We start from the raw sequence: 13,160 nt of genomic DNA on the forward strand, positions 1-13,160 counted from the left end.
AACTAGGTGCTCCGGAGTCCGGGTCCCTGATTTTTTTTCGCTGCATCGGCTTGTCAGTGCAGGGCACCGGTGCGAGATGTAGCAACAATTGTCTTTACCCCGGTTTTGGCATACATAGAGGACGGCCTTAGTGTTATTAGTTATATGTTACTAAATTTGTGCATGTACACACCTATTAGTATGAATTTGTTGTCATCCAAACAGTGTCGCTATGATGTTGCAGTTATATTTACCTTCCTCATAAAATGTTCAATTTGTTATTTATAGTACATGAGTAAGAACTTGTAGTGTTGTTGTAGTTAATTATAGCTTCTAATGTTACAGAATTTAGTTGTTGTCTCAGTAGCAATTAATTCATTTGCACATTGATCATTTTGAGAAGATATGTCATAATTAACCTGTTTCTTCAGTTTTTCAAAATAAGTATTGGTGATTTTCTATGTTGCTATAAACCCATTTCCCCTATAATTGTTACTGATCTAGTTTTAAATATTATAGGATGAACAGATGTGTTCTTACTTGGAGTGGGTTGATCAAGAGTGGCCACAGTCTTTGAAGAGGTGCATAGCAAAGGTCTCGAGCATGTATGAGGGAGAGTATAGAGGTAGGCTTAGAGAAAGTATTGTGAACGCTGAAGAATATTTGAAGATGCGGGATAAAAAGAGGAAGGTGGAGAATGAGCTCAGATTTTTTAAATCAGACTTTGGTAAGATGGTGTTGGCGAAGGAGGAGGCACTTTCCCAGTTGGCCAGTGCAAAACAGGTTCTTATTGAACTGAAAGCAGAGGTGGATAAGATGAGCCTGGATGATCTCGATTAGGGAAATGAATATATTGTTCTAATATTATTCCTATGAAGTTGAACTAGCTATATGTTGTACTATCCTGTTTTCAGGTAGCTATCGTACTGTGATGTTAAAAATATATTTATGTGCCTGATATGAAATAGGCAAACAACTGTTCGATATGAAATGTGAATTTGCGTAACACTGGAATTATTAATTGTAAACTAATAAACCTGCTAAATGTGCCATGGAACTTTGCAAACGGTTCTAGCAGTAAAAGTGCTTGTGGTGGATAGCCCAATGCCACACAGGTTTCTTCATCAAATCATGTGTGATATAGTTGATAAAAGCAAATGGTTAACCAAGGCAGAGTGTGTGTGATAGTTACACCTATCACACACGAGCCTATACATAAACTTGTGTGGGATGTACATACAAACGAAAACGTTTTCCTTGGATTGACTGTGTGGGATGTACATACAAACGGAAACGTTTTTCCTAAATTGACTGTGTGGGATGTACTTATGAACGGAAACATTTTCCTTGGATTGACTGTGTGGGATGTATATAAGAAATGAAATGTGTTCCTTGGATTGACTGTGTGTGATATATATATACGAACGAAAATATTTTTCTGGGATTCACCGTGTGGGATGTACATACGAACGAAAACGATTAGGTTTCGATGCCTCACCTGATCGCACACGAGCTCTTTTTTGCCCCAGCTAGTTTTCTGGGTCGTGTGGGAAGGACCCCCCTATCACCCACACTCACTTGGCGACGGTTACAAATGCCGTCGCGGAAAGGGGTTAAAAACCATGTGTATAGCACCTCGTTGTACTAGTGTAAAGCTATACAATGCGGTGACCTACTCCCATTTTGGTTGCTCGAATTGGGCAGCACTATGCAAGGCATATGGTTTTCAGGAGGGTATGCATGTCACCTTCGATCTTGGTGATCCTGAAGATGACATCGACAAAGAGAATATCGACATTTGGGTCGATGTTGATACACTTCCACTTCTACCTCTATGTCAGTTTCTCAAACATATTTATTAAGTAATTTATATTGTTTATTTAAAAATAGTTCACAGATTATTTCCATTTTTCAAAAAATGTATATAAAGTAGTAGACAAAACATACTACACTGATGGCCCTGAACTAACTTACGAGGAGAAAAACCATCTTGTATCATTTATTATTGATGTTGAGACTTTCAATAAGAATTATAAAATTCCTCCGTATTATGGTCAATACGTGTCACTAGTCCACATGTTGAACTACCGCAACATCCATGGAGATGGCATGGTAAGACTTTTTTACTATTATGACACGAGTGCATCTTTTGCATACATTCTTCTAATTAAAGTTAAACTACATTGTTTACTATGTTATTATTATGCTTTTGAATAGAAAATCCCGAAGGATTGCGTGCCTCATATGTTGCATACGAAAGGTGACATTGATAGTATGAGCTTACGACCAGGTCTATCTACGGTTGTCCACTGTGGATACACTATTTCTAAAAGAGACGAAGACCTCACAATCAAAGGATGGAAAAAAATTATGAATAGTCGGAGGGAGCTACTTGGAGGCAATATGGTGCGAAGCCCACGAATTGAAGATAGGACAATCTCCATTCTTCATAATGGAGAGTTAGGGGCTATGATGTTTTATGCTATTTTACCTTAGAGATGGTAGCGGGTCCTAACTAATTCTCATGATCATGTGCTAAGAACAATTAATTAGGGTTGGTTAGATGACTATGATGGTAATGAGGATGACTTGTTATTATGATAGCGGGTAGAAGTTGTTAGACGATTATGATGATGAGTATGAGTATGACTTTTTATTATGAAAATGATGATGAGTTATTATTATTATGATGATGCTGAGTTGTTATATCATTATGAGCATGATGATTTATTATATATCAATGGGCGAAATAAACGTGGATTAGATTCAAATGGAGGCAACATGGTGCAGATCAAAAGTACTACTAATCCAAACTAAAGTGATCAAGTTTGGATTAGTTGTACTTTGGATCTGCACCATGTTGCCTCCACTTGAACCTAATCCACGTCTCTTTCACCCACTGATATATATATAATAACTCATCATGCTCATAAAATCATATGATGAGACTACTGTATAAAACCTGTACAAATACATCGTCAATACGCAGGAGGAAAAAACAGAAAATTTTAGTAGTAGTGCGGATCCCAACCAGCGCTACTGATAGGTAGTTGTAGCAGTAGCGCTGGAATGACCAACGCTACTGCTATGATGGGTAGTAGTAACGCGTGCCGACCCGCGCTACTACTAGCCCAAAGAACCAGGGTTACTAGTAGGCTTTATTCTAGTAGTGTCACCGGCACTCTCGGTGCTGCATCGCAGCGCTAGCCGGCAGCTAGACGTAGACTGTGTTGCTGCTATGGAGCTCTCGGTGGCGGCTCGCCGGTGCTGCAATGGACGCTCGCTAGCGACTCGCGGTGCTACGTGATCGAAGCAGAGGGGGGGTTTGGTTGGATGCAATGTGAGAGAAAGACGTGCGCACATTGACGTACCTAAGAGCAACTCCAGTGGGGCGACCCATTTCGTCGGCCGCCATCAGTTTGGGTCGGCGCGGACAGAAAAGTCGTCCCAATGCGCCGACCCAAACGGACGCGTGTCCGCTTTCGTTCGCCTGCCGACCCATTCTCGGCCCATTTTTGAGCCGGATTAGTATCGGCGCGGACACAAGACGGACACGTGCGCGCTTGCCCTCTCTCCTCCCCGGGCCCGCTGGTCGGTTGCACACCCTCGCCCTCCTGCTTCGTCGCCGACGCCGCCGGCCATTTTTCGAATAGAAAAAAGATACATAGATAGTTTTAGCATAGACAGATAAAAGAAAAGATCAACTACTCGTCGTTTTCTGACTCCGACTCGGTAACATCCTCCTCCGACGTCTGAATGTAGGCATCAGCATACTGCTTGTCCTCGGAGTCCCAGGACGACGCTTCTCCTAGCTTCATGTTCAATTGAGCGGCCTGCTTCCGCGCACGCTTGTCCTCCCGATAGGCGGCTCGCTCCGTCCTCCTCGCCTCCCTCTCCGTCCTCCTTTGCTTGTAGAATTGGCGCTCGTCGACGATGTCCTACGGGAAGCGTTCGCACCACACCGCCATGGCTTCCACGTCCATCTCGGCGATAGCGAGGCGACGCTGCCGCCTCTGGTGGTCACGACGATCCTCGTCGGTGAAAAGTCGCGGGAGAGGCGCGAGATCCTGCGCCCGCTGGCTCGTTGACACGTCGGAAAAATTCATCTCCCGACGAGGCCGCAGGAGGCGCCACGCTGCGGCGTCGTACGTGCGGGCCGCCTCCTCTGCGATGTCGAAGGTGCCGAGAATGAGGCGTTTCTCGCCAAACCAGATCTCGGAGGAGAAGGCGCCGGAGCGGCGCTCGCGGACTCCGCGAAAGTCTGAAGCGCCCAGGCGGCGCATCGACATGGTGGCGCAGATGCGGCGAGGCTAATGAGAGGGGACGAGACGAGTGAGCGGCGAACAGAGTGTGGGGGGGGGGGGCGCCTTCTTAATAACGAGCGCCGGCCACGGCGCGCCAAAACTAGCGCGCGAACCTTTCCCGCGCGCTGGAGCGCCAAAACCAACGCGCGCTAGGCCGATTTTTTCCCACCCGCTACCCTTTCCCGCGCGCTGGAGCGCCAAAATCAGGGCGACAACATGGGCGCTGGCATAAACTATGCGCGCTTGGTCATGAAATGGATCGGCGCGTTGGGCGCACTGTCGATCCAAATTTAAAAGAGGATGGGCGTCCGGCGGACAGCCGACCCAAACGAACAAAAAACAGACAAAAGCGTCGTCCGTTTGGGTCGGCCGGTCAAAATCAGTCGGTAGATTTGTGGCAGCCGCCTGTTCGATCAGTTTCTTAGGGTGTGTTTGGATGGTGCCCCTGCTGGCCCTGCCAATCCGTGGGCCGCCAAAATATTGGCGCAGAATTCTGCCGCCCCTGACTCGCCAAAAAGTTGGCGTGAAACTAAACTACCGGTGCTACTTTGGGCAGGGCGAGCCAAATTATTGGCCCTGATCCAAACATTCGCCCACGCCTGGTCAACTACCAATTTTTTGGTTGGGCTGTTGTAGGCTGCAATCCAAACAGCCTCTTAAACTACTGTTGGCCATTTTTACCAGTCTCGCCGGTCACGTGGGCCCGTGGTCGTCAAGCGGACGAGAGACGAAACCGGGATAAGCCTTGGGAGGATAAGACTATGATCCCTTCTATCTCCCCCCCTTCCTCGTCACCACGCCGCGCGCGCCGCACACGTACGTACAGACCCACCACCCCCTCTCTTCTCCGCTCAGCCACGCAGCCGCTCTCCCCGCATTGCATTGACATGGTCTCGTCTTGCCTCGCCTCGCCGGCCACCGCGCGCGGTGGCTCTGCTCTACGTCTGCAGTTTCAGCCGAGAGGGTGCCGCGTGACGTGCTTGGCCGACGCTGGGGGAGCCGGGAGCGGCGGCCGCGCCAAGGCCGTGGGAGGGTTCGCGTGCGGCTTGCTCGCAGCCTGGGCCGTCGCGTCAGCCCCCAGCCCGGTCATCGCCGCCGGCCAGGTTGGTGGTTTCCTCCGGCTCCACCACGGGCATTGTGCGATTCCAGTCACCTTCTTATTTATTGAAAGGAAATTTGTAGAACCCGACGACCGCTGGTCGCTAGCGCAAATAGACTCACGTCGCGTTTTCCTAGGGTTTGGTGGCAGATTAGGGGAAGTCGCCATTCAGATGGAATTTTGGTCTCTATAAAATGATGTCTCTTGTGACCTTAGCTTATGCTCAGATTCGACTGTAGGAAATTTATTAGGTTTCACTTTGATTCGATCAAATATACTTAGCCAGTAGGAAAATTGCTTTCTAAATACTGGGTTTAAATCTCCATAGAAATGGTACTCTTCAACAACTGTTGGAGATTAGCTAAAGAATAGTGATATTCTGAAGAAATATTGGTATTGGTGTTGGAGAAATAATAGTGGTTTAATTAACCTGAAGGTGAAGGCTTAAAATAAATTTTCAGCTTTCTCAAAATAAGTAAATAAATAAATCAACGTAGGAGTACTTTTTAGAAGGACGGCTTAAGACGAGCCCAACTTTAAATTAACGAAGCCATCAAGCAACCTGGGATTACATGGCACCAAGCAACATCGGCTGAAAGATACAAGGGGGCTGACTGATCAGCTTAGAACACAACACACACTACACACAAACAAAGAAAAAACAGAGAGAGCACTGCTAGTAATGTCGAAGCCAGCTGCACTCTGGCACCAAAGAACAGACAAAAGCAGAAGAAGCTTCCAAGGATCAGCTTACGGTCTGAAAGAATCGTCAAAAAGCCTGATCCATGGGACTGGAGACACCGAACCCATCACCTGGCTTATCTACCGACGAAGAGGAACCCCATCCCCTCGCCTAGGATCAAAGGCATCGCAACCGTAGAGGCGCTCAACCGAGAGCTGGAACAGATGCCGGCCTCGAACCTAGAGCAGCCATTGTGCATGGCCATCTTCACACGGCAAGCGTGTGTGCACAAACACACACACCAGCCGCATCACTGCTGCCCTTGGACGACCAAAAACATTGGGAAAACCACTGGGAATAATCACTGAAGAAGGAAGCTGCAGAATCACATAGGCGCAGCTAGGAATATCTGATTATTGAGCACAGACCCACGACTGCAGAACAAAGCTCAGGCATCCGCAGCGCTAGCCACATTGCTGCCACCGGGAAGGGGAACCCTATTCCCTTCTGCCCAGGCTCGAAGGCGCTGCACTGCCGGGACACAGCCACACTCCTAGCCACCGAAGAACACCACCCTAAAGATAAGTGGGTGACTTGCTGGACCTATGAACCTCCATTGATTTGCAGCCGCTTGGACTCGACAACCACGGAACACCAACCAACCGCATCACCACTCACCCAAAGAACCAAAACTTCCTTGGACGGTGCCTCCATGGAGGTCACGATGCACAAGGCGCCGCCGCTGCCCAACCCAAGGCGGGTTTTTGGGCTTTTCCCCGGGAACTGGGATGGGGGTGGAGAAAAGAGACCTCGGCGGTTCCTCCAGCGGCTCATTTGTGCATCGCTGCCGCCATGGCCGGAGTAACGGACCAAGGGTTTCCCCCTAGTCTCAAGCCCACACAACCACCACCCAGGCTTCTCCGTATCCGGCGACCGATGGCCGCTAACAGGCAAAGCCGGCGAAGGGAGTGAGCTAAGGGGGAGAGGACCTTGACATTCGGGTCTGGAGAGATAGAGAGAAAATCCGTGCCGCGACCACTATCTGTCGACTCCTTGCTGCCCATGCACAAGGAAGTTGGCTCGCACCTCGGCGCCGCCTGCACGGAGGCAATGCCGCCTCGCCATCTAAGGCTGCCTCCTCGGCAACCAGAGTCCTTTGCGAAGGAATGAAGTAACGAGCACCTCACCGCGACCTTCATCGGCGTACACACCGGCTTGCCCGGCGACCACCTCGGGTGGTGGCAAGGGAGGGAGAGGGTGGAGCGAGAAACCCTAATCGCCTCTGAGTAACCCTGGAGAGGACGACACGAGGGCACCTCAAGCGTCCAGGAGGTCACAACAGAGTACTACACTTACCACAGAATGTAATGTGCACTACTGCAATTTTTTTACTAAAGCTGCGTCAATTAATTTTGATCGGAGGAAGTACTTACCAAGAGCTCTGTTGTATTTGTTACTATCTTGCAGACCAAAATATAAGGTGTATAAGTTGTCATAAGTAAAGGTTTTCTGAGTTTGATCAGGTTTATAGATAATAATGTCAATATCTACAATACCGAATAAATTTGTTATGAAAATATATTTCAGGCGAAACTATTGATGTTGATTTGCTATTGTAGGTATCGATAATATTGTAAGAAAGTTGGTCAAACTTATAAAACTTTGGCTTAGGGCAAACCTTATATGTCTTATCTTTCGGGACAGAGGGATTATATGTTAATTTGGGGTTGCATTTGCATCTAGACTCAGTTACTGATACAACTCTAGAGAAGCGGGAAATACCATCAGTTTTACAAATCATCGTCTTGTTGCACACTTTAATCAGATTAACTGATTATGGCATGGCAATTTTCACCGTAGGAATACGTTATATGTACTGATGTCTTTTGTATTGTGAAGCCACATTTCATCTAAAAATCACTGTCATGTCTGTTAGAGAAGTGCACCTTCATTTTGCAATCCTACAAGTTTAACCTGAATATGTAGTCGTCAGTTTGGCACTATAGTGCTGTTCTTGAAAATTGCCTTCTAGCATTAGAGCTTAACTTCCTTTCTCCATGGTTTTAGGGCCTCTTTGATTCAAAGGATATTCATAGGGATAGTGGAGGATTAAATCCTTAAGAATTATTTCTATGTTGGTTTTTTATTTCGTAGGACTGAATCCCATAGGAAATTTTCCTAAGGAACCCACTACAGTACATTTCAAAGGAAAATTTTACATCCACTCCAAACTCATGTACATAATCTTTTGTTTTCCCTATGGTACAATCGAAGACACTTTGGTGCGGACAACAGCCTGTAGGATCCGGGTGGACATGCCACTGCAATCCTACGTTTTCCCTTTATATATATATATATATATATATATATATATATATATATATATATATATATATATATATATATATATATATTCTGAGATAGTTTGTCGAGTAGGAAAAGTTCTCTGAGCTAACATTGTTCCCTGTTTGCTTTGGTTGTTAGAGGTTGCCTCCACTATCAACAGACCCAAAGAGATGCGAGGCTGCATTTGTTGGGAACACAATTGGTCAGGCAAATGGGGTGTATGACAAGGTGCTTGATCTCCGGTTCTGTGATTTCACAAATGATAAAAGTAATCTTAAAGGCAAGACTCTGTCGGCGGCATTGATGTCAGGCGCAAAGTTTGATGGTGCTGACTTGACAGAAGTTGTCATGTCCAAGGCCTATGCTGTTGGTGCAAGTTTCAAAGGTAACAGAAACAGAAGTACACACCTTAATCGTTTTTTACCACACTGCATTATTCATTGTTGCATGGCTTCCAAATACTTGACCCTTTCAGATGTACCTTTGCATTGATCATGGCTACATTGCGTATTATAGACAGGGTGTAAAATACTTGTGTTATTCACCACACCGAGTTGTTGCAGTTGCTCCCAAATACTGTCAATTTTCAGATCTACCTTTGTGTTATCATGCTACAATATGAACATAAAGATAAATACTTGTCTATGAAATGCTTTCAGGCACGAACTTCACGAACGCAGTGATAGACCGTGCCAATTTTGGAAAAGCCGACCTCGAAGGTGCAGTCTTCAAGAACACCGTCCTGTCGGGATCAACCTTCGACGAGGCTAATATGAAGGACGTCGATTTCGAGGACACACTCATAGGCTACATTGACCTTCAGAAGCTTTGCAGAAACACCAGCATCAACGAAGATACAAGATTGGAGCTGGGATGCAGGTGATTCAATCACAGCTGCACTTATGGCAGCATCGACGTACATTGTCCGGTAAAGATTAGTAAGTCAGGTCTGTTATAGAGCACCAGCAGGATGAAAATATGTATACCGCAAATATCATACCACAGCTGCACTTGATCTGTGCAAACACAAGTTACAGCAAAGGAAGAACCTTATGCATTTCATATTTTTGTTTACATATAGATATTGTTCACAATTCAGCAACAGCATGCCATCACTGATGATGCATGCATGCTTTATTCCAAATCCACACATGTATTGATGAGGCCCTACTGTACTTTATATGTGCGCTTGCTTGACAACATCAACATTATTCGCCTGCCCTTGGGTTTGGCTCCTGCATGCCATGCTCGCACGCGCACCCTAGTATAACATGGCCCCTACAAGGGCCGATGCTACTCACCGACAGTGCGCAATATATACCTAGATGCACCATCTAAAATGGCCGGCAGCCTCGCCGCCCAGGCACCTGCCGGCGAGGTCGGTCTTTAATTGTCTTTAACTCGAGGTGGCCCTTGCTCCGGCGATCGGCTTCATTCGGTGTCGTCGTTGTTGCCGGAGTCGATGACGCAGGTCTCCACACCGCCAGTCATCCAGAGGAACCACGCATAGCTGCTCCGGTGGTGGCTGCTGTCCGGCTCCTCGTCGATGGCGCTGGTGAACATGTCCTCCGCGCCGGCCAGGTCACCGCGGGCTTGCCAGAGGAAGACCGCGTACCTCCGCATCGCCTCGCCGTCAGGCGGCTCGATGGCGACCGCACGCTTGAAATAATCCTCCGCCCTGCCGAGGTCGATCGAGACGGCGGGTAAGGACCATGACACGTAACAGGTGCATCTTGGCATGCATGGGAATCGATGTTCAAGACTATGGCGGCGTATTTTTACCTGTCGAGATCCTTGTCGAACTCGTAGAGGAGCTGCGCGTAGTTGGAGAGGATGAGCGAGTTGGCCTCGGAGGTGGCAATGATCCGCTCGTACGCGGCCTTCCGTATGCCGGCGCGGGCGGCCTCAATGGCCTCCTGCTCGTCGTCGTTGTCGCCCAGCGGCATGTCGTCGTCGTCGTCGTCATGATGGATGCCGATCCTGGCCCAGAGCTCCTTCTCCATTTCCATCCCCACCAGCATCGTCAGATCGTCTGCCTCTTCCGCATCTTCGCCGTTGTCATCGTCGTCATCGACGGCGGCGGCGGGGTTGGCCTTGATGGCCGACTCCTCGATCTCCTTGGCCCTAATCCGCTCCATCTCCATCTCCACGGCCGTGCCGAGGCAGGACGCGACGATACCGAGCAGTCCCACGGCGAGGTCGGGCGACTCGAAGTGCACCTTCTGGAAGACCCACGCCACGGCATCCCCGGCGCCGCGCGCGGCGCCGGAGGCTCCCCCGACCGCCGCGCCCTGCACGGCTTCCACCGCGGCGGCGAGCGCGGCCACCGCGCACCCTGCCGCGCTCGTCGCTCGCGGAACCCCGCGCGCCTGCGCCGCCATCTTCCTCTTGGCCTGGATCGCCCGCAGCGACGCTGGCACCGCGGCCATCGACGGGGGCGGCTGCTGGTCGTCCCTGCCGCACGCCGCGACGCAGAACCGGGCCTTCCTCCTGTCCCCGAAGGGCGAGGCAGCCGTCCCGAAGGCCACCGAGCGGGGGCTCTTGGGCATGCCAACCATGCTCGCCGCCGCCATCCTCTCGACGAGATAGGCTAGGAACGAGGCCCTCCCAAACACGGCCGGCGTTTGTTAGTCCGGATCCAAGAACCTCCCACCCAAGGCGGTGCGGAATGGAGATCGATCTGCGAGGTTGGGGAGCGCGGCAATGGCGGGGCATATAAAGGCCCCTCCCTGGCCGTTGGCCCCGTGTGCCACGCTGGGAAACCCAAAGCCGGTGCCCCCGCGTGGCCCGCACGCCTCGGCCTGCTGGGGGGAGGTGTCCGGTTCTCCATGCGTGCCTTGCGCCAGTTCAGCTCTGGTTAATTTCGTCCGGGGAGAGGAAAGGGCTCCATCGGCCGCGCGGCGCTCTCGGCGCTTTGCCCGCGCCCGCGGCCGGCGTGATCGATCACCAGCTACGCGCCACGGGCGCGCGCGCTGGCGTCCAACCTGGGAGGCTCGCTTTGCCGATGCGTGCGGTGCGAGTGGAGTGAGCTAGCTGCCGCAGTGGCAGGAGACCGCACGTCCGCACACCATTTTGGAAGGTGACAAGGGCCGAGGGAGCGTTTGTTGTTCTGTTGCGCATGTGCGGCTTTGCGTGGCTGCCGTATCTTGGGTGCTAGCTACTTGTCACATTCTTCTAAAAAAAAGCTACTTATCACATGTGCAGCAGCTGAGAAGAAGAAAATATCTGTCAACTTTTCTTGAACTTGACAGTGAAGAAAACGCGAAAGCGTTTTACTCCCTCCGTTCCAAAATAGATGACCCAACTTGGAACAGAGGGAGTAACTTATAGCGTGGTGTGGCGGAGGGTTTTGGGTACATATGCGGCTGGAAAGATAGCATACCAAATTGTTACGTACATGGTACCTCCATGTATTAATCTTAGGGGCGAAGGTAGATTTCAGGTAGTTCATTTGAGAAAGGAACTTCTGTCAGAAGCTATAAGGTCGCCACCGCTCAGCTGTTTTCCAGTTTAGTATCAGTCGATCTTTCCGTAAGGAAAAGGTCTAGATTCGGATAAAGATCCAATTTGTTACGAGGCTGACAATCACTGTGGCTATGGATGGAACTCAAGCCGAGTCGAGCCAACTCATCTCAACTTGCTAGAGCTCCTTTAAATAAGAGGCTACCTCGGCTCGACTTGGTAATCCAACAACTTTGGATCAAAGCTTGACTTGACTCATGTAAAATGTAAACAAATAGTTGTAGTTTCCACATAGAAAAAGCTTGCCGCCTCTCATTGTCATTAACTCACAGGATAGAGGAGGATAGAAGGGGAATGTAAGGTGTCTCATAGGGGCGAAGGTGTCCCGGTGTTTCAATGAGATAGATATATCGTTTTGTATGGGAGTCGACTTTGACGATCTGACTACGAACGTGCGAAGACGTCGCGCCTTAGCAATCGCTAAACCAACTTCCGAGGGTTATTGACCACGCCAGAGCACGATCAACCTGACCACGAGGGACTATTTTCTGCGAGCAAACGAAGAACAAGCAAGAAGCTGAGATTGTAATCTGGATATTACGAATATAAGATGAAAGCTTTATTGATCAAGATGGGGTTCTGTGATGTCTTGGTCTGGTCGTTGAACACAAACGAAGTACGCGAAGTTGCAGCTATGGCGAACTTTTAATCTAAACAAAACCCCAAGGAAAAAGCTACTAGATGCATCTACTTATATAGGAGCAAGGGGTGGCGGCCAAGGAGGTGGAAGGACGTCCCAAGGTAGCCTAAAACTAACCCTAGGTCGTACAAGGCTCATGGGCCCAAGTGGAGGTGATGCAACACCTTTGGACTTGTAGTTTGACTTGGATTCTGCTGCAGCGTCAGATTGTTTCTTCAATAACTCAACGCCCCGGACGAATTTGAAGGTGAATCCAACTTGGTTGGAAAGAGCACAAAATCTACTTTTCAACAAAAAAGAATCACCCGTTCGGAGTCTGTATGAAAGAGTTCTTGCGTTTTGAGTCAGGTATGTCTGTGTAGTCTGAATCTGAATCCAGAACATGAGAGACTTGGACTTTATCTTCTCTTGGCCCAAAAGTGATCCGAGAGGACTTTTTGAACAACACCTAAACATCTCTTTTCCCCTTATCTTCATATGTGGATTGTACAAATGTCCCATACACCTCCAATTAGACATGGCACAAAAGTTTGTGAAGTATTTTTGTCCTGGATAACATAAATAAATTATTGCATAGTTTGCATTAGA

The 13,160-nt window shown here is 48.7% G+C and overlaps 2 protein-coding genes across 2 annotated transcripts; one reads left to right on the forward strand and one right to left on the reverse strand.

Annotated features, from left to right (window-relative positions):
- Positions 1-5,050: 5,050 nt before the first annotated feature.
- Positions 5,051-9,590, forward strand: LOC123123318 (thylakoid lumenal 17.4 kDa protein, chloroplastic). The gene is made up of 3 exons (XM_044543810.1): positions 5,051-5,386; positions 8,549-8,795; positions 9,070-9,590. The coding sequence occupies exons 1-3, from the start codon at positions 5,171-5,173 to the stop codon at positions 9,291-9,293; spliced, it is 687 nt and encodes a 228-aa protein (XP_044399745.1). The 5' UTR covers positions 5,051-5,170; the 3' UTR covers positions 9,294-9,590.
- Positions 9,461-11,257, reverse strand: LOC123123310 (uncharacterized). The gene is made up of 2 exons (XM_044543800.1): positions 10,193-11,257; positions 9,461-10,088 (listed from the first exon to the last, which is right to left on the reverse strand). The coding sequence occupies exons 1-2, from the start codon at positions 10,981-10,983 to the stop codon at positions 9,842-9,844; spliced, it is 1,038 nt and encodes a 345-aa protein (XP_044399735.1). The 5' UTR covers positions 10,984-11,257; the 3' UTR covers positions 9,461-9,841.
- Positions 11,258-13,160: the final 1,903 nt, after the last annotated feature.

Source organism: Triticum aestivum, chromosome 1B, assembly GCF_018294505.1.
Source record: "Triticum aestivum cultivar Chinese Spring chromosome 1B, IWGSC CS RefSeq v2.1, whole genome shotgun sequence".
In the NCBI taxonomy this organism is placed as follows: domain Eukaryota; kingdom Viridiplantae; phylum Streptophyta; class Magnoliopsida; order Poales; family Poaceae; genus Triticum; species Triticum aestivum.